The sequence below is a fragment of the Callithrix jacchus genome, chromosome 14 (genome assembly GCF_049354715.1).
Source record: "Callithrix jacchus isolate 240 chromosome 14, calJac240_pri, whole genome shotgun sequence".
NCBI lineage: Eukaryota > Metazoa > Chordata > Mammalia > Primates > Cebidae > Callithrix > Callithrix jacchus.
This window is the reverse complement of record NC_133515.1, coordinates 20,277,915-20,300,000: the sequence shown is the minus strand read 5'-3', so window position 1 is coordinate 20,300,000 and position 22,086 is coordinate 20,277,915. Positions and strand designations below refer to the sequence as shown.

The window sequence follows — 22,086 nt, the reverse complement described above, 5'->3', positions numbered from 1 at the left end:
TAATAATACTTAAAATTAATCTAATTAAATTTATAAAGTAGTTTGTTCTTTTCTTTTACTTTTCATTTTGGTAGGCTCTCAGAGGACAAGCAAGATTGCTAGGAAAAAAATGTTTATATCATGTCTACTGAATGTTATACTGCAAAGACTAACCAGTTTTGTGAGAAGAAAAAGTTACAACGTTTCATAGTGGAATTCTTTGGTTCTGGAAACCTTTAATTTTTTCTTAGAGTCTTTTAATTGAGGTGGTTCATGCTCTTGAGTTAAGACTAATTTTCCTTTTTTTTTTTTTTTTTTTTTTTTTTTTGCGACCAAGAGAGTGAGTTTCGCTCTGTCACCAAGCTGGAGTGCAGTGGTGCGATCTCAGCTCATTGCAGTCGCCACCTCCTGGGTTCAAGCAATTCTCCTGCCTCAGCCTCCCAAGTAGCTGGGACTACAGGGGTGTACCACCACGCCAGCTAATTCTTTGTATTTTAATAGAGACCGGGTTTTATCATGTTGGTCAGGATGGTGTCAATCTCCTGACCTGGTGTTCCACCTACCTCGGCCTCTCAAAGTGCTGGGATTACAGGCGTGAGCCACCGCATCTAGCCACTAATTTTACTTTTTTTTTTCCATCTTATCAAACTTGGTCAAAGAATTTTTATGAAATGTTTTCTTTTAGTAATAAAGTACAGTTATTGCAACTTCCTAATTATGATTACTTTTCTTGCCTTCTCTCAGTTATCGTTTACATTGTTTTTAATATTAGTTGGTGAGGTTTTCTTTGTTATTGTTGTTGTCTATTTTGAGGGGGAGTCTCACTCTGTTGCCCAGACTGGAATGCAATCTCATGATCTTGGCTCACTGCAACCTCCCCCTCCTGGGTTCAACTTGTTCTCCTGCCTCAGCCTTCTAGTAGCTGGGATTACAGGCATGTGCCACCATGCCTGGCTAATTTTTGTATTTTTAGTAAAGACAGGGTTTCACTGTGTTGGCTAGGCTGGTCTTGAACTCCTGACTTCAGTTGATCCACCTGCCTCAGCCTCCCAAATTGCTGGGATTACAGGTGTGAGCCACTACACCTGGCCTGCTGAGGAGGTTTGATTTGGAATTTCTTTTGTTTGGAGAAGCTCTGTTCTTAACATATTTTAATGAATTACTTTAGTCAAATTATTCTTTAATTACTTATAAAATTTAAGACTTATCTTTGAAGTTTTATATAAGTTGTGAACTGAAATAAATGATTTAATTTTTGACATATAGGTACCACTTAATGGGCAAGTTTATGAACTTTTAACCGTCTTCATGGACTGGATTTCGGATCATCATCTTAGCAAAGTGAAACATGAAGAATCTGGAATGGATGATAAAAAACCACAACTCAAATTTGCTTCCCAGAGAAATGATATTCAGGAAAAGTGTGTAAAGGTTTGTTTTTTTAATTTGAAATATGTGACTCAAAATATATGAAGATAAACAAAGGAAAAGCCAGGGCCAGGTGTGGTGGCTCATGCCTGTAATCCAGCACTTCAGGAGGCTGAGGCAGGCAGATCACCTGAGGTCAGGAGTTCGAGAGCAGCCTGGCCAACATGGTGAAATGCCATCTCTACTAAAAATACAGTAGCATGTGCCTGTAATCCCTGCTACTCAGGAGGCTGAGGCAGGAGAAATGCTTGAATCTGGGAGGTAGAAGTTGCAGTGAGCTGAGATTGCACCACTGTACTCCAGCCTGGGTGACAGAGCAAGACTCTGTTTCAAAAAAAAAGCTTACGAAAAACAGATTAGATAAGGCCCTTCTTGCTGGTCTCCTGCAGAGTCCAGAGGTAATGCAGGGTATCACATGGCTAGAGGGCTGAGCATGTTAGTGACGGTCTCTCTTCCTCTTATAAAGCCACCTGTCCAACTCCCATGATAATTCATTAACCCATGGATGGATTAATCCTCTCCTGAGTACATCCCCTATAACCCAGCCACCTCTTTTGAAAAGTTTTCTTTTAGAAATGGTATCTCCTTGTGTCACTGCTGGAGTACAGTGGCCCAGTCATTGCTTACTACAGCCTCCAAACTCCTAGCCTCAAGCATATACCACCTTGCCCAGCTAATTTAAGAAAAAATTTTAATGGAGATCGGGCCTCGCTTCATTGTTCAGGCTGGTCTTGAACTTCTGGCTTCAAGCAGTCCTCCTGCCTTGGCCTCCCAAAGTGTTGTCATTACAGGTGTGAGCCACTGTGCCCAGACCTCATCACCTTTTAAAGGCCCTATTCCCAATACTGTCCTATTGGGAATTAAGTTTCAACATGAGTTTTGGAGGGAACAGACATTGAGACCATAGCACATGGAAAAAGGGAATTAAAGTTGCTAATCAGCTGACCTTAAAATGGGGAGATTATCTAGGATTATGTGAGTGGTCCCAGTAATCATAAAAACTCTTTAAACCTGAAGGCATCAGAAGAGTAGATAAGAGACTCAACCCACTCTTGCTGGCTTTGAAGATGGAGAAAAAGGACCATGAGACGTGGAAATCAGATTTTTTTTTTTTGTGACAGAGTCTCGCTTTGTCACCAGGCTGGACTGCAGTGGTGCAATCCGGCTCACTGCACCCTCCACCTCCTGGCTTCAGGTGATTCTCCTGCTTCAACCTTCCAAGTAGCTGGGACTACAGGCACATACCACCATGGCCGGCTAATTTTTATATTTTTAGTAGAGATGGGGTTTTTACCATGTTGGACAGGATGGTCTCGACCTCTTGACCTCATGATCTGCCTGCCTTGGCCTCCCAAAGTGCTGGGATTACAGGTGTGAGCCACCACGCCAGCCATCAGATATCTTCTAGAAGCTGGGAATTACCCTCAGCTGACAGTCACAAAGGACATATAAATCTCAGTGCTCTAGCTGCAGCAAACTGGATTCTGCATGCAACTTAAATGAGCAAGGAAATGGATCCTCCCTTAGCCTCCAGAAAGGAACACAGCTCTATAGATACCTTGATTTTGACTGGCTGAGACCCACATCAGACTTCTGAACCTACAGAATTGTAAAATACTAAATTTGTGTTGTTTAAATATTAGGTTTGTGATCCTTGTTATGTCAGCAATAGGACACAAATACACCTTTGTTTACAATTTTGTCTCTTAGTACCTACATCAATTATTTCCCTATATCTAGCCTCATTTTAGAAGTAACTGCTAATTAGGGAGTCCTGCAGTATTAAAGTTCTGCAGAGAAATTTTATTTCTTATAACTAGATGAGGGCTGGGCACGGTGGATTACATGGCTCTTACCTGTAATCCTCACACTTTTGAGAGGTTGAAGTGAGAGGATCACTTGAGCCTAGGAGTTTGAGATCAGCCTGGGCAACATGGCAATACCCAACCTCTACAAAAAATGCACAATTATCTAGGTGTGGTGGTGTGCACCTGTAGTCCCAGTTCCTTGGGAGGCTAAGGTGGGAGGATCTCCTGAACCTGGGGAGGTCGAGGCTGCAGTGAGCTGTGATTGTACCACTGCACTCCAACCTGGGCAACAGAGTGAGACCCTGTCTGAGGAAAAAAAATGGAATCAGGATCATGTAATACTATGTTTTTATGTTAGTCTAATGACATACGAAAATAATATTTAGCACATGTATTTCTCAGAATTCATTTTAACATCTCTAAATAAAAAGTTGTCTGTTGATGTGTTCAGGGTTTACAGTTTCTGTTGAGTCTAGATCTTTCAATTAAAATACTTTTTTCAACTTATTACTATGTATTAATAAAGGTAGAGCAGTTTTAAGGCCTATAAGTAATCTTTTAAATATAATAGAAGGATAAGTAGTACCCAATTAACAAATTAATTACTTGTGGCCATCACAAGCAGGTATTCACATCTCTTTAGGAAGATGTAAAATTTGTAATTTTGAATAATGCAAACTTAACTTAAAACCTTTTTTTTTGTTGTTGTTATAGGATTTTGTTAACCACTTGGGCAAGAATTACATTTATTCTCAAAATATTTTAGCAAAATAATCTTTTCAGAAATTACCTTTGGAAACTTATGACACATTTTTTTTTTGTATACTTGATCGCAGTTACAACTCATCATTTGAGGATGAATTTAATATTTAAAAACACATAAAGCCACTGAGGAGTAAATTTTATATACTGGGTATAGCTTATAAGACTGATTTTCTTGTGTGATTCAGTGACCTAAGGGTGGAATATTGTCAAAGAAATTGAGGTAGAAAAATTCAATACAACCTGAAGTGGAAGGTACTATGTGTTACAAGTAATGAATGTAAAATTTGGCTGTAGGACCCACATCATCAACATGTTAGAGTAGGAAGTTTCAGGCCCTTATTCTTCCATGGAAACACCAAGTTAATTTCAATATAATAACCAGGACATGTTTGTGAGAATTGTAGAGACCAGTTGAAAGCTGTAGCACTCAAACTATAACATTAAAAAGAAGGGACTATTTCGAAAGGAGTGGGAAAGTTTGTGGCATTTTGCATGTGTGTTACCCTCCCAGTATAGTGCAGTGCAACCAGGAGGAAATTTCCTATACCCTACCTTCTCCAAAAACAAAGTAACGGACTATGTATTCAATATTTTGGCCTATCCAAAGTCTGCCCACAGGACTGGTATGCATCTCATCTCACTCAGAGTGCTGAAGGGAATGGTAGCATAGTTCGGAAGCTGCAGGAAACAGACATGATTGCTGTAGCACATAAGATCTTAAGAAATCTGCACTTCTGCTGGAAGAGGTCAGAGGGACACACATATTATGAGTTTCTGAGAAGAAACAGCAATAAATTGGTAGGGAAATTAAGACTGTCAAAAACACACATACAAGCCCACAGAAGGTACATCTTGCAGAAAAATTTGGATGGTCTCAAAACCAAGCTGGGCTGGTTCATGAAAGTGTTTCCTTGTATGAAGCCAGTTGTAAAGATTCAGAAAGTTATTTGTTTTCCATTTTTTCAAATGGTCAAATATCCATTCAAAAAGGATCAGAAGGCATACAAAGAAACAGGGACACTGATCAAATAAAACATGAAAACAAAACTTCAGAAACTGACCCTAAAGAAATGCAGAAACCTGAGCTTTGTGACAGATTATTTTAAAACTGTGACAGATAATTTAAAAACTGAGAATGCAAAAAGCTAAACAAAATCAGGAAAATGATGCAAGAACAAAGTTACAATATAAACTAGAAGATATAAATTATAAGAAGGAACCAAATAAAAATTCTGGAGCTGAAGAATACAATATATGAACTATAAAAGTCAAGAGCAGACTTGATTATACAGAAGAAAACATCAACACACTTGAAGACAAATAATCTAAAATTGAGTCAAAGGCTGGGCCCAGTGGCTTACACCTGTAATCTCAGTGTTTCAGGAGGCCAAAGTAGGAGGATCACTTGAAGCCAGGTGTTCAAGACCAGCCTGGTCAACATAGACCCCATGTCTACAAAAAACTGTAACAAAATAATAAAATTATGTCAGAGGAGCAAAGAGATCAAGTGAACCAGTATATGCGTAATGTAAGTCTCAGAGTGAGAAGAGAGAAGAAGTGACACAGAGCTTATTTGTAGAAATAATGGCTTAAAACTTCCCAAACTTGCCTTTTCTTGAGGAAAGAAATGGGCATACAAATTCAGGAAGCTCAAGGAACTCCAGAGAGGACAATTCCAAAGATACCCACTCTAAGATACATTATAATCAAATTGTCAAAAGTGAAATACAAAGATAAGCTTGAAATTGACAAGAGAAAAGCAACTTGTCATTCAAGGGAATTCTATAAGAATTTCAACAGATTTCTTAGCAAAAACCTTGCAGGCCAGCATGCAGTGGGATGATAAATTCAAAGTTGTGAGTGCAAAAAAACCCAAAACTGTTAACCAAGGGTACTATATCCAGCTAAACTATCCTTCAAAGATAAAGGAGAGATTAAGACTTTCTCAGATAAACAATAGTTGTGGGAGTTCAGTAATCATTAGACCTGCCCTATAAAAAATACTAAAGAGGGTCCTTCAGATTGAAATGAAAGCATACTACACAGCAACGTGAAGCCATATAAAAGTATAACATTCAAGGCTGGGCGTGGTGGCTCAAGCCTGTAATCTCAGCACTTTGGGAGGCTGAGGCAAGTGGATCACGAGGTCAAGAGATCGAGACCATCTTGGTCAACATGGTAAAACCCCATCTCTACTAAAAATACAAAAATTAGCTGGGCATGGTGGCACGTGCCTGTAATCCCAGCTACTCAGGAGGCTGAGGCAGAATTGCCTGAACCCAGGAGGCGGAGGTTGCGGTGAGCCAAGATGATGCCATTGCACTCCAACCTGGGTAACGAGTGAAACTCCGTCTCAAAAAAAAAAAAAAGTATAACATTCTGTGTTAAAGGCCAATAAATGGACAAATATAGTAAGTAGCCTATATTATCGTAATCTTGGTACATAAGTTGATTTTTAATTCTTGCATAGAAAGTAAAAGACAAAAATATAAAAAAAAACTAATCTGTTAAGGGGTAATACAACATATAAAAATATAATTTGTGGTCAGGTATGCTGGCTCATGCCTATAATCCTGGCACTTTGGGTGGCCAAGGTGGGTGGATCACCTGAGGTCAGGAGTTTGAGACCAGCCTGGCCGACATGATGAAATCCTGTCTCTACTTAAACTACAACAAATTAGCCAGGTGTGGTGGCGTGTACCTGTAATCCCAGCTACTTGGGAAGCTGAGGCAGGAGAATTGCTTGAACCTGGGAGGTGGAGGTTTCAGTGAGCTTAGATTGCACCACTGCACTCCAGCCTGGGTAACAGAATGAGACTTTGTCTTAAACAAACAAACAAAAAAAGACTGAATTTGTGACATTAGTAACATGAAGTGAGAGTGTGGAGCTATAACAGTGCAGTTATTGTATTCAGTTGACATTGATGTAAAATAGTTATAACTTTAAGATGTTTTATGTAATTGATCACAAAGAAAATACTTGTAGAATATACACAAAAGCAAATGAAAAGGGAATGTAAGCATGTCAGTCACACACACAAAAAAATTAGTGAAATACAAAGGCAGTAAGAGAGGAAAGGAGGAACCAGAAAAGCTACAAAACATATAGAAAAAAATTAGCAAAATGGTAATAGTAAGTCCTTATCAGTAATTACTTTAAATGTAAATGGGTGAAATAAAAAAAAAAAACTAAATTAGAGTGACCGAATGGATTTAAATAGCCAGTACTCAACTATGCTTTTTATAAGGGACTCATTTTAGATCTAAAGACATGTATAGGCTGAAAATGAAAGGATGGAAAAAGACAATCCTTGTCAATGGTCACCAGAAGAGAATAGAAATAGTTATATAAGACAAAATACACTTTATGTCAAAAACTATTACAAGAGAGAAGGACACTGTATAAATAATAAAAGGGTCAATTCACCAAGAAGATATAAATATTTATGCCCTAAAGCTTCAGACTTCTGAAATAATGTGAAGCAAACATTGACAGAATTGAAGAAATAGTAACATAATAATACTAGGAAACTTCAGTACCCCATTTTCAGAAATAAATAGAATAACCAGACAGAATATAAGTAAGGAAATGGAGGACTTGAACAACATAATGAATTAACTCGATCTCTCAGATATATACAGAACATTCTACCCAACAACAGCAGATTATATATTCCTCTCAAGTGTACATGGAACATCCTCCAGATAAACTACATGTTAGGCCACAAAACAAGTTGTTTTTTGTTTGTTTGTTTGTTTTTTTACTTTGTGCAGGAGCATAAAACAAGCCTTAATAAATTTTCAAAGATTGACATCATTACAAAATTTCTGATCACAATAAAGTAAAACTTCAAGCAAGGGTAACTATAAAATCCATAAATACGTGAAACTTTAAGAACTCACTCTACAGCAACTGTTGGGTTTTGATTCATGTTTCCCTGATGATTAATGTTGAGCATCATTTCATGTGCTTATTGGCCATTTGGATATCTCTTTTAGATAAGTTTCTATTTAAATTCATTGAGCATTTATTGAGCACTTTTATTACTGAGTTTTTTTGGAGGTTTTGTTTTTAAATATTCAAGATGGATAGTCTTTATCCAATATGTGATTTGAAAATAGTTTCTCCATTCAGCAGTTGTCTGTTGACTTTCTTGATTGTAGCATAAAAGTTTAAATTTTTTTTTTTTTTTTTTGAGATGGAGTTTTGCTCTTGTTGCCCAAGCTGGAGTGGAATGGTGTGATCTTGGCTCACTGCAACCTCGGCCTCCAAGGTTCAAATGATTCTCCTGCCTCAGCCTCCTGAGTAGCTGAGATTATAGGCGCACACCACCACACACAGCTAACTTTTTTGTTTTTATTACTGTACTTTCAGTTCTGGGGTACATATGTAGATCGTGCAGGATTGTTACATAGGTAAACATATGCCAGGGTGGTTTGCTGCATCCATCCTCCTGTCATCTACATTAGGTATTTCTCCTAATGTTATACCTCCCGAATCCCTCAACCCCCTGCTACCCCTTTTCCTAACCTCTACACCCCCCAACAGGTCCCAGTGTGTTATATTCCCTCCCTGTGTCCATGTGTTCTCATTGTTCAACACCCACTTATGAGTGAGAACATGCAGTGTTTGGTTTTCTGTTCTTGTGGCAGTTTGCTGAGAATGATGTTTTCTAGCTTTATCCATGTCCCTGCAAAGGACATGAACTCATCCTTTTTTATGACTGCATAGTATTCCATGGAGTATATGTGCCACATTTTCTTTATCCATTCTATCATTGATGGGCATTTGGGTTGGTTCCAAGTCTTTGCTATTGTAAACAGTGCCACAATGAACATATGTGTGCATGTGACTTTATAATAGAATGATTTATAATGGGATTTCTAGGTCAAATGGTATTTCTATTTGTAGATCCTTGAGGAATCACCACTGTTTTCCACAATGGTTGAACTAATTTACACTCCCACCAACAGTATAAAAGCGTTCCTATTTCTCCATATTCTCTCCAGCATCTATTGTCTCAAGATTTTTTATTTTTTTGAGACGGAGTTTCGCTCTTGTTACCCAGGCTGGAGTGCGATGGCGCGATCTCGGCTCACTGCAACCTCCGCCTCCTGGGTTCAGGCAATTCTCCTGCCTCAGCCTCCTGAGTAGCTGGGATTACAGGCACGCGCCACCATGCCCAGCTAATTTTTTGTATTTTTAGTAGAGATGGGGTTTCACCATGTTGACCAGGATGGTCTCGATCTCTTAACCTCGTGATCCACCCGCCTCGGCCTCCCAAAGTGCTGGGATTACAGGCTTGAGCCACCGCGCCCGGCCCTGTCTCAAGATTTTTTAATGATCGCCATTCTAACTAGCATGAGATGATATCTTGATGTGGCTTTGATTTGCATTTCTCTAATAACCAGTGATGATGAGCTTTTTTTCTTATGTTTGTTGGCTGCATAAATGGCTTCTTTTGAAAACTGTCTGTTCATATCCTTCACCCACTTTTTGATGGGGTTGGTTTTTTTTTTTTTGTAAATCTGTTTTAGTTCTTTGTAGATTCTGGATATTAGTCCTTTGTCAGATTGCTAGCTTGCAAAAATTTTTTTGCCATTCTGTTGGTTGCTGGTTCAATCTAATGATTGTTTCTTTTGCTGTGCAGAAGCTCTGGAGTTTGATTAGATCCCATTTGTCTGTTTTGGCTTTTGTTGCCTTTGCTTTTGGTGTTTTAGTCATGAAATCCTTGCTTATGCCTATGTCCTGAATGGTTTTGCCTAGGTTTTCTTTTAGGGTTTTTATGGTCTTAGGTCTTATGTTTAAATCTTTAATCCATATGGAGTTAATGTTGTATAAGGTGTAAGGAAGGGGTCCAGTTTCAGCTTTCTGCACATGGCTAGCCAGTTTTCCCAACACCATTTATTAAACAGGGAATCCTTTCCCCATTGCTTGTTTTTGTCAGGTTTGTCAAAGATCAGATGGTTGGAGATGTGTGGCGTTACTTCTGACGCCTCTGTTCAGTTCCATTGGTCTATATCTCTGTTTTGGTACCAATACCATGCTGTTTTCATTACTGTAGCCTTGTAGTATAGTTTGAAGTCAGGTAGCATGATGCCTCTAGCTTTGTTCTTTTTGCTTAGGATCACCTTGGCTATGCAGGCTCTTTCTTGGTTCCATATGAAGTTTAAGGTGGTTTTTTTCCAGATCCTGTGAAGAAGGTCATTGGTAGATTGATGGGGATAGCGTTGAATCTATAAATTACTTTGGGCAGTATGGCCATTTTCACGATACTGATTCTTCCTAACCATGAGCATGGAATGTTTCTCCATCTGTTTATGTCCTCTCTTATTTCGTTGAGCAGTGGTTTGTAGTTCTCCTTGAAGAGGTCCTTTACATCCTTTGTTAGTTGTATTCCAAGGTATTTTATTCTCTTTGTAGCAATTGTGAATGGCAGTTCGTTCTTGATTTAGCTCTCTTTAAGTCTGTTATTGGTGTATAGGAATGCTTGTGATTTTTGCACATTGATTTTGTATCCTGAGACTTTGCTGAAGTTACTTATCAGTTTCAGGAGATTTTGGGCTGAGACGATGGGGTCTTTTAAATATACAATCATGTCTTCTGCAAATAAAGACAATTTGATTTCCTCCTTTCCTAATTCATAATATTAGATTTGGCAGTGATTACATGGCTAAGACACTAAAAGCACAGGCAACAAAAGCAGAAATAAACTGAACTTCATCAAAATTAAAAACATTTGTGCATCAGCAGAGTAAAATGGCAGTCTCCAGAATGGGAGGAAATATTTTCTTTTTCTTAAATTTTTTTTTTTTTGAGACGGAGTTTCACTCTTTTTACCCAGGCTGGGGTGCAGTGGCGCGATCTCGGCTCACCACAACCTCTGCCTTCTGGGTTCAGGCAATTCTCCTGCCTCAGCCTCCCTCCTGGGATTACAGGCACGCGCCACCATGCCCAGCTAATTTTTTGTGTTTTTAGTAGAGACAGGGTTTCACCATGTTGACCAGGATGGTCTCGATCTCTTGACCTCATGATCCACCTGCCTCAGCCTCCCAAAGTGCTGGGATTACAGGCTTGAGGCACCGTATCCGGCCAAAGGAGGAAATATTTTGAAATTGTGTATCTGACAAGTGATTGCTACCCACAATATATAAGGAACTCTTTCAACTCAGTAAAAAACAAAACCAAAAACCCTATTTTTTAAAATGCGAGGAAATAACCTAAGTAGATATTTCTCCAAAGATACAGAACGTGACCCCTAAGCACATAAAAAGATGTTTAACATCACTAATCTGTAAGGAAATAGAAAACCACAGTAAGATACCTGTATGTTTTCTTTCAAGAGTTTTATGTATTATTTGTTGATGGATAGTTGGGCAGCTACCATCTCATGGCTATTGTGAATAGTGCTGATATGAATATGGGCTTGCAAATATCCCTTCAAGGTCCTGCTTTCAACCCTTTTGGACATATATCCATAATGGGATTGCTAGATCATTTGGTAGTTCTGTTTTCAATTTTTGAAAAACTGCTATACTGTTCACCATAGTAAATGAATGCTATATGGATTTTGGTAGAGATTACATCAAATCTGTAGATCGCTTTGGGTAGCATGGATACCTTAATAATATTAAGTTTGTAACCCATGAACATAAAATTTCATTCTACTTATTTGTGTCTGTTTTAATTTTTTTCATCACTGTTTTGTGGTTTTTAGTGTTTAAGTTTTTTGCCTGCTTGCTTAGGTTTATTCCTAAATGTTTCATTAATGTTGATGCTATTTGTAAATGGAACTGTTTTCTTATTTCCTTTTTGGATTGTTCACTGTGAGTGTATGGAAACATATCTGATTTTTGAGTATTGATTCAGCAACTTTGCTGAATTTGTATATTCTAACATTTTTTTAAATTGTGGAATGTTTAGGATTCCACAATTCTTTCTGCATATAAGGTCATGCCATCTAAGAAGAGAAATGATTTTTCCTTCTTCTTTTCGAATTTGGATCCTTTTTCTTTTTCTTACCTGGTTTCCCTGGCTTTTACTATATTGAATAGAAGTGATGAAGACGTGCATCCTTGTCTTGTTCCTAATTTGGAGTAAAGGCTTTCATTCTTTTACCTTTATAGTAAAATCTGTGGGCTTTTTATATATAGTCTTTATTATATCGAGGTAGTTTCCCTCTGTTAAGTTTGAGTATTTTTATCATGAAAGGTTGTTGAATCTTGTTCAGCACTTATTCTTTGTCAATTGAAATAATCATGTGAGTTTTGTCCTTCATTTTGTTAAGATGGTGTATTACATTAGTTTTTTAAAACATTGAACCATCTTTGCATTGCAGGAATAAATCTCACTTAGTCATGGTGTATAATCCTTTCAGTATACAGCCATCCACTGCATAATGGTGTTTGGGACGATGGTAGAGGGTATTTATGATGGTGGTCCCACACGATTATAATAGACTAAAGAAAAAATAATATATAAAAAAAGATTGTAATGGAGTTGAAAATTTCCTGTCACTTTGTGACATCATAGCTAGTCATGATGTTGTAGCAGAAGACATTACTCACATGTTTGTGCTGATACTGATGTAAACAAACCTGTGCTGCCAGTTATATAAACATAATAGCACACAAGTTATGTACAGTACATACTACTTGATAATAAATAAACAACCATGTTACTGGCTAATGAATTTACCATTTATTCTTTTATAGTGCATCTCTGTCATTAACTGATGCATGACTTTATTTAAAAGTTGGGGAGAGAAGTTTATATTAAGTTTTACTGAGCTTATGACCGTAAGAGAGTATATGGCTTCAAAATTTCATTCTTCCATAAAAATACTACTTAGACCTTTTTCAACTTAAGAGGTGTCTATAATTTTTTCAATTTTTTTTTTAAAGACACCAGAGTGGTCAGATGGTAGGAAAACAGGAGCCAAGGGGAAAGCATTGGACAGACCCTTTATTGTGGTTTCTACATGAAAAAAAAATGCAGGGCAGGGTGAACAAATAGGATTGGCTAATTAGAATAATTTTGACTGGTACTAAGCTCTAGGGGTGGTTCCTAGTGACTCTGGTAAGATTATGGCAGAGAATATTGGTCTGGCTCTGAATTTTGTCTATCAGATGCATACTCTGGGCTGAGCACTTTGCTATATCTAAGAATTGGCTGGTCCAGGGAGGATCAATCTCTCCCCAACTAGAAAGGTTTTTAAAGATGTCAAAACATCATAATATACAAACTTTTTTTTTTTTTTTTTGAGACAGAGTTTCACTCTTGTTGCCCAGGCTTGAGTCAATGGTGTGATCTTGGCTCACTGCAACCTCTGCCTCCCGGGTTCAAGTGATTCTCTTGCCTCAGTTTCCCAAATAGCTGGAATTACAGGTGTGCGTCACCATGCCTGTCTAATTATTTTTAGTAGAGACAGAGTTTCTCTGTGTTGGTCAGACTGGTATCGAACTCCTGACTTCAGGTGATCTGCCTGCCTTGGCCTCCCAAAGTGCTGGGATTGCAGGCATGAGCCACCACTCCTGGCTCCAGAAAATTTTTAAAAATGTATATATCTAAATAAACACAATATACTCATAATCATTAGTCCAAAGAATCTTTATACAGTTGATATATCCATTTTTCTATTGCTATACAATTACTTTCAGGTTTATACTCATAAACAGTGTAGCAATAAATATCTTTGTACATGGCTTTTGGAGGGATTTTCTTCAAATGATTTTCTTAGGCTGGTATCTCAGAAGTGGGAATATTCTGTTAGAATATATCTTTATAATCCTGAAATCATTTAGCAAAATGACACCACTTTGAAGCAAAGTTCATAGATATCTTTAAATATTTTAATATTATTTTAATAAATTAACATATTAAGATATGCATGCAATGTAGATATGTAAAAAAGGTAAATATTATTCCAGTTTCTGAAATCCAGCTTTAAAAATAATTTTTTCATATATCTTTTTCAATATAAATTTATATAGACATGTTTAATGTAAATGAGATTTTTATTCCATTTGCTTCCCTGTAAACACCTTTTTTATACCAGAATATGCCATAGCAATAAATGTGAATCTAGGTTAACATTTTTAATGGTTACATATGTACTGTAAGTTTATTTAACCATTTAAGGTTCAGAGAGTTTCTTTGTGTAGGTTAATCTCCTTAAACTGGATGTGCTGTTATTGCTGGATGAAAGAAAATTCATATATAAAACTTCAGATGCATATTGCTAAATTGTATTGCATATAGTTTTAAAGTGAAAGTTTTTTGTTGGAGAACTCTTTTTTTTAAAGTTAATTTTGGAAAATTGTGGTAGTTGATTTCAGAAATTAAAAAATATTGTGCCTTTATATTTATTTTTCATCATTTTATCTTTAGCTTTTGCCTCTGATGACAGAGCAGCTACAGTGGATCCCATGTGTGAATACCAAACTTCACGAGCCTTTTGTAAAATTTATATATTGGTCCCTGAGGCAGCTAGATGCTGGAGCACAGGTAATTGGTTAATAGAAATTTATCTTCAAGTAATACTCCACTTAATATTACTTCTTGATCTTGTTTCACAATATCTGTTTTGAATATATTCTCTGTATTTTAGAATAATCTTCCCTATGTGTAAGGTATCTTGCTGGGATATTGATAGGAATCGTGTAAAAACTACTTATCAATTTGAGAAGAATTGATGTCTCTCCTTTGTTGAGGCTTTCAATTTTTATGAATATAAAATGCCTTCTTATTTAGAACTTTATCAATGTTATGTAGTTTTCATCATAAAATTGCTGCATTCTTGTTTAGATTTTTGCTGAGTATTTAAGTTTTTGGAGTAATTTTGATTGATATTGTCTTTTTACTTTTGATATTTACATGTTCATTAATCATGTGTAGAAATTTATTTTTGTTTACTTTGTATACTGTGATGTTGACCTTACTAGTTTTAGGAGTTTTCTTGAAGCTTCTGCTTCCTCAGGATTTTTTTTTTTTTTTTTTTTTTTTTTTTTTCTGATGGAGTCTTGTTCTGTAGCCCAGGCTGGAGTACGCTGGCGCAATCTCAACTCACTGCAACCTCCACCTCCCAGATTTAAGTGATTCTCCTGCCTCAGCCTCCTGAGTAGCTGGGATTTCAGGCATGTGCCATCATGCCCGGCTAATTTTTTGTATTTTAAGTAGAGATGGAGTTTCTCCATGTTGGTCAGGTTGGTCTTGAACTCCTGACCTCAGTTAATCTGCCTGCCTTAAGCCTCCCAAAGTGCTGGGATTACAGGTATGAGCCACTTTGTCCGGCCAGGATTTTCTACATAGAAAATCATGTTATCTACAATGAAGACAGTGTTTTTTTTTTCCTTTTGATATGTATGCCTTCAATTTCCTTTTCCAACCTTACTGCATTAACTAGAGTTTCTAACAGTATGTCGATATGAGTGGTGAGAGCAGTCATCCTCTTAGGAGGAACCAGCTGGGCGCAGTGGCTCACACCTGTAATTCCAGCACTTTGGGAGGCCTAGGCGGGTGGATCACCTGAGGTTGGGAGTTCGAGACCAGCCTGACCAACATGGAGAAACCCCATCTTAAAAAAAAAAAAAAATAGGAGGAACCATTCATTCTGCCATCACTAAGTACAATATTAGCTGTAGTATTTTCATAGATATTTTTAATCAAGTTCATCTGTATTCCTATTTCTCCGAGTTTTTAAAAATCATGCTGTTGAAATTTTTCAAATACTTTTTCTGCATTGATTGAGATCACATGTTCTTTTTCATCTTTAACTTGTTAATATGAATTACATTAACTTTGAAATATTGAACTAGCCATGCATCTCTGAAATAAAACTCACTTGGTTGTGATGTTTAATTCTTTTTATATATTTCTATATTAGCAAATTCTATTTGCTAACATTTTGTTAAGGACTTTTGTTTCTATATTAATGAGAGATATTTGTCTATAATTTTGAACTCTCTTTGGTTTTGTATCAGGGCAATATTAAGTTCATAAAATGAATAGGGAAGTGTCTTATCCTTTATGTTTTCTGGAAGAAATTATGTAGACTTAGTGTTCATTCTTCTTTAAACATTTGGTAGAATAATTCAGTGAAACTATCTCGATGAGAATTCTTTTGGGGGAGGTTTTAAATTATGAATTTAAGTTCTTTAATAGAAAGCTGTTCTGGTTATGTAATTCATATTGATGATTTGTAGTAGTTTGTGCTTTTTGAGGAATTGAACAGTTCAAATGTATGCAAATTTATGAGTGCAGAGTTTTTCATAGTATTCTCTTATCCTTTTGATGTCTTCAGTATCTGTAGTGATAGCCTTGGTTCCTTCTTGTTAAGGATAATTTGTGTTTTCTTTCTTTATTTTGTCTTTTTTGCTAGAAATTTCTCTGTTTCTCTATTTTATTGATCTTTCAAAGGATCATCTCTTTGTTTCATATTTTTTTTTCTATTTTTCTTTCTGAGACAGTGTCTCACTCACTCTGTCGCCCAGGCTCAAGTTCAGTGGCACAAGTTCACTGTAACTTCAGCCTCCCAGGCTCAAGTGCTTCTCCTGCCTCAGCCTCCCATGTAGCTGGGATTACAGGTGCCCACAACCATGCCCGGCTAATTTTTGTGTTTTTTTTTTTTTTAGTAGAGATAGGGTTTCACCATGTTGACCTCAAGTGATCCGCCCACCTTGGCCTCCTAAAGTGCTGGGATTATAGGTGTGAGCCACTGCGCCTGGCTTGACCCTTGAATTCTTTAGAAGTTTGTTGTGAGTCTTTTCGTTATTCTTCTGTTTTTCTAGTTTAGTTGTGTTGTTGAGGTTGTTTTATGGCTGAGAATGTATATTCAGTTGTTTGGTGGAGTGTTGATTAAATGTCAATTTGATCCTGTTGGTTGATGGTATTTGTGAGTTTTTCTGTATCCTTGCCAATATTTTATCCTGTTCTATCAAATGTGGAGAGGCAGATGGATGTTGAGGTCTCCAGCTATAATTGTAGATGTATATATATATATATCTTTTTTTTTTTTGAGACGGAGTTTCGCTCTTGTTACCCAGGCTGGAGTGCAGTGGTGCGATCTCGGCTCACCGCAACCTCCGCCTCCTGGATTCAGGCAATTCTCCTGCCTCAGCCTCCTGAGTAGCTGGGATTACAGGCACGTGCCACCATGCCCAGCTAATTTTTTGTATTTTTTTTTTTTTTTTAGTAGAGACGGGGTTTCACCATGTTGACCAGGATGGTCTCGATCCTTTGACCTCGTGATCCACCCTCCTCGGCCTCCCAAAGTGCTGGGATTACAGGCGTGAGCCACCGCGCCCAGCCAGATGTATATGTTATACGCTTCATCTGTTTTGTTGTGCTTGTACATTTAGGATTATGTCTTCTTGGTGGATTTGCCCTTTTTAGCATTTTATAATGTCCTTCTCTATCTCTGATCATTTGCATTGCCTCTGGCATCTCTTTATCTGATACTAATAGTGAAACTTCTGCCTTCCTTTGATTCATGTTCTGATAATGTATCCTTTCCCAGTCTTTTTCTTTTGACCTGCTTGTATCTAGAGTGTTTTTTTTTTTTAAAAAAATAAACATCATATAGCTGGATTTAGAAAAAATCAACTTTGTCAAGCTCTGTGTTTTAGTTGGTGTTTGAGGCTGATTACATGTAATGTACTTATTGATATGTTAGGCTTAAGCTGTAACTTTATTTTTTTAACTACTGGGTGGTTCTTTTTGTTTCTCTTTTTCATTTCTTTGGCTCTTTTTTCTGCTTTCTTATGGGTTTCTTGAACATTTTTTAGAATTTTATTTTTCTTTATCTATACTGTATTGAGTGTTTCTCTTTGTATTACTTTTCTAATAGTTCTTCTTGGTATTCCATTTATTTTAATTTAGGATTTTTTCGGGGGGTAAAGTCTCACTCTTGTCCCCCAGGGTGGAGTGCGGTGGCACCATCTTGGCTCACTGCAACCTCCATCTCCTGGGTTTAAGCAATACTCCTGCCTCAGCCTCCAAAGTGGCTGGGATTACAGGCTCCCACCACCATGCCTAGCTAATTTTTGCATTTTTAGTAGAGACAAGGTTTTGCCATGTTGGCCAGGTTAGTATTGAATTCCTGACCTCAAGTGATCCACCCACCACAGCCTCCCAATGTGCTGGGATTACAGGTATGAGCTACTGGCCTAGAGTAGGTTTGCTGATGACACATCCTCTTAGTTTTTCTTAACATATTTTGATTTCTTGTAATTCCTGAAGGATATTTTCACTGGGTATCAGATTCTAGGGTGATAATTCTTTACTTTCAATACTTGAAAAATGGGCCAATTCTTTCTGCCCTCATGGTTTCTGATGAGAAATCTGCTGTCATTTGAGTTATTTTTCCCATATATGTAAAATGTCATTTTTCTCACACATTTCTCTTTGGTTTTCATAAGTTTGACTATGATGGGTCTTGGTGTTGATCTCTTTATATTTAGCCTGTTTGGGGTTTACTTAGCTTCTTCAGTCTCTGGGCACATTTTTTTGCCAAGTTGAGGAAGTTTTCAATTATTATTTCTTGAAGTTCATGTTTTATGTGCATGTGTATATGTTTCTTTCTTTTTTTTTTTTTGAGATGGAGTTTCTCTCTTTTTACCCAGGCTGTAGTGCAATGGCACGATCTCGGCTCACCGTGACCTCCACCTTCTGGGTTCAAGCAATTCTCCTGCCTCAGCCTCCTGAGTAGCTGGAACTACAGGCACGCACCACCATGCCCAGCTAATTTTTGTATTTTTAGTAGAGACGGGGTTTCACCTTGTTGACCAGGATGGTCTCGATCTCTTGACCTTGTGATCCACCCACCTCGGCCTCCCAAAGTGCTGGGATTATAGGCATGAGCCACTGCGCCCGGCCGTTTCTTTTTTTTTCCCTTCTTTTTTTTTTTTTTTGTGAGACAGGGTGTCATTCTGTTGCCCAGGTTGGTGTGCAGTGGTGCAATCATGGCTCTATGCAGCCTCACCCTCTTGGGCTCAAGATGGGACCATAGGCAGGTGATACCTTGCTCAGCTAATTTTTTGTTTCAATAGAGACCAGGTCTCCCTGTGTTGCCCAGGATGCTCTTGATCTCCTAGGCTCAAGTGATCTCACCTTGGCCTCTGAAAGTGCCAGGAGTATGACCATGAGCCACCGCACCCAGTTTCTTTAAGTACTTTTCAACCCTACCTGATTTTTCCTTCCCTGGGACTCTAATGACATGATTTTAGATGTTTCGTTATTCCTTGGAGTTCTGGTGGTGGTGGTTGTTTTTATTATTTTTCCAGGTTGTTTGCAGTTGTTCAGGTTGGGTGTTTTCCATTGTTTTTTTTTTTTCCCAGTTATCCTTTCATCCATCTCCTCCATTCTGTTATTGAGACTGTTACTGTATTTCCAGTTCTGAGATATCTACTTGTTTCTTTTTCTTTGTTTTTTTGGGAAGGCTTTCTATTTCTTTGATGAGATTTTCTAAAAGTGCATGCAGGTGATCCTTTTGTCATGGCTGCTTTAGAGTCTTTGTCAGACAATGCTAACATTCTGTGCTGTTGGTGTTGGCAGCTGTTGATTGTCTTTTTTTCATTCAGTTTGAAATCTTTCTGGTTCTTGGAATGATGGGTGATTTTAGATTTTAGATTTTAGAAAACTAGACATTTTGGGTCTAGATTTGCTTCAGCAAAAAGTTTTAGCATCCTTAGGCAAAGCTTCAGCAACAACCCAGAGTGTTATTTTGGATTTTTTTCTCTTTTCCTTCAATTAAAGGTAAATACTGTCCGTATTTTTTTTTTAATTTTTATTTGTTTCATTATAAAAGTATAGTATTAAAGCATTGGAGATAATTTTAAAAACAAAAAAAGTGTGCCTTAATCCTGCCATTTTAACACACTTATTATAAGTAGAGTTTTGAACATTTTTTCTGTTTTTTATACATAAATTTAAAAACATATAAGTATTATTTTTTCTAATAATATTAAGATTGTATTAACAGTATATTAAATTAGATTGCACTGCTTGTGTGTCTCACTACTCAACCATTTGGCCTTTGACACCTGCAAAACCTTAATAGATTTGTTTTTAACTTTACATGCAGAAATTTAACACATTGCAGGATCAATACGGAGTTAGCAACCAGTTGGTCACAAATTTCCATGCAGATGGGGAAACTGCTATAAAACTCAGTCACATGAGATTTGGGAATTGGGTCATAATAAAGGAAACTTTAAGTTGTTTCCAAATCTGGGTTGAACATTCTGATCTGCAGCAGTTTGAAATGCTTTCCTTTCATTTGATTCTTAATAGCTTATCAAATACCATTAGATCATATATTATTTTAGAAGTAGTTTCATGACACTATTTCTGTTTTGTCCTTTTTTTTTATTCTCCATGAGAATCATCCATGATTCTAACCCAGTATTTTACTGTTTAGAAATTGCTAAAAGTTTTTGGAGTCACTATGATTTTTGTAGTCAGAGTGAGCAGAGGGCAGTGATAATCATTTCATAAGCGAACACAGAAAGATGTTCCTGATAAGCCGGTTTTCACTGATGGTAGAGCAATCAGCAATTGAGAGAGTACGTAGTCCACCTCTGAAGTTCCCTTGATACTTCAGTGTCAGAAATATAGCTTGATTTTATGTTCTTATATGTTTTAGAAAAATATACAGTCATACTTAAATAATTTTTTATGTTGATAATGAAACTGTTACTTTCCGATTTTGCATATTTTCAATTTCATTTTTTAAAATAGCCATAGATTCACTTACTTTTAATACATATATTTGATTTAATATTTAAAATAGTTATTGGCCAGGCTCAGTGGCTCATAATCCTGTAATCCCAGCATTTTGGGAGGCCAAGGTAGGAAGATCACTTAGGCCCAAGAGTCTGAGACCAGCCTTGGCAACTTAGTGAGACCCCTATCTCTACCAAAAAAAACCCAACAAAGATCGGGTGTGGTGGCTCACTCCTATAATCCAGGCACTTTGGAGGCAAGGCAGGTGGATCACTTGAGGTTGGGAGTTCAAGACCAGCCTGACCAACACGGTGAAACCCCGTCTTAATAAAAGAAAAAAAAAAAAAACAGAAAAAAAAAACAACAAAAATGGATGTGGTGGTGAATACATGTAGTCCCAGTGGGAGGCTGAGGTAGGAGGATTGCTTGAGCTCAGGAGTTTGAGGCTGCACTGAGCCATGATTCACCACTGCACTCCAAGCTGGGCAACAGAGCAAGACTGTGTGTCAAAAAAAATAAAAGGCCAGGTGCAGTGGCTCATGCTTGTAATCCCAACACTTTGGGAGGTTGAGGCGGGTGGATCATGAGGTCAAGAGATTTGAGACCACCCTGGCCAACACGGTGAAACTCTATCTGTGCTAAATATACAAAAATTAGCTGAGCATGGTGGCACATGCCTATAGTCCCAGATATTTGGGAGGCTGAGGCAGGAGAATCGCTTGAACCTGGGAAGCGGAGGTTGCAGAGAGCTGAGATTGTGCCACTGCACTCCAGCCTGGTGCCTGGTGACAGAGCAAGACTCTGTCTCAAAAAACAAAAAATAATATATATTCTGAACATGAATAAATATACTAAGATTGTACATATTTTTAACAGCACTCAACTATGACATCAACACTGAGGAGACTGGGTGAAGACATTTTCAAAGGAGTGGTAACTAAAGGGATACAGGATAGTTCTTTAGAGCATTCTGTGGAGAATAAACCAAAGGCAGTTGCTTTCTTTAAGAGCTCCAATTTGCCATTGAGATTTTTATCAACCTTAATTGTTCTCAAAACAGTCACTCGAGGTAAGCTTTCAAGTGTGCTTATGGTATAATTTTGAGAAACAGTAGCGAATATCATATATTAAAGCAATTCTTTTATAATCAAATATGTTGTACATATTCAGAATGAGATTTTGAATTGTTTTATAATGGTTACACATTGTAAGAACCTACTTCTATTAGATGAATTTGAGAAATCGAAGTCTTTAGTTGGATTGTTGCCTCCTCCCAAGAAGCCTTTGATTGTCTTAAGTCACATTCCCATACTTTGCTTACATCTATTTGTATTTGTCACATAAGGTTGAAATTGTTAGTTAGTTTATTGTTTTCCACTAGTA

At 37.4% G+C, this 22,086-nt stretch overlaps 1 protein-coding gene across 18 annotated transcripts in view; it reads left to right on the top strand.

The window, feature by feature from the left end:
* The window catches only part of CCDC138 (coiled-coil domain containing 138), an 82,735-nt gene that overhangs the window by 31,517 nt on the left and 29,132 nt on the right, over window positions 1-22,086 (top strand). For all 18 annotated transcript variants that reach the window (XR_013526382.1, XR_013526381.1, XM_078348906.1 and 15 more), the window contains 3 exons: window positions 1,246-1,410; window positions 14,371-14,487; window positions 21,580-21,772. Coding sequence is in view for 16 of the 18 variants with exons in the window: in XM_078348906.1 (XP_078205032.1) it covers window positions 1,246-1,410; window positions 14,371-14,487; window positions 21,580-21,772 (475 nt within the window). In the remaining 2 variants the exon portion in view is untranslated. The remainder of the gene's footprint in view (window positions 1-1,245; window positions 1,411-14,370; window positions 14,488-21,579; window positions 21,773-22,086) is intronic.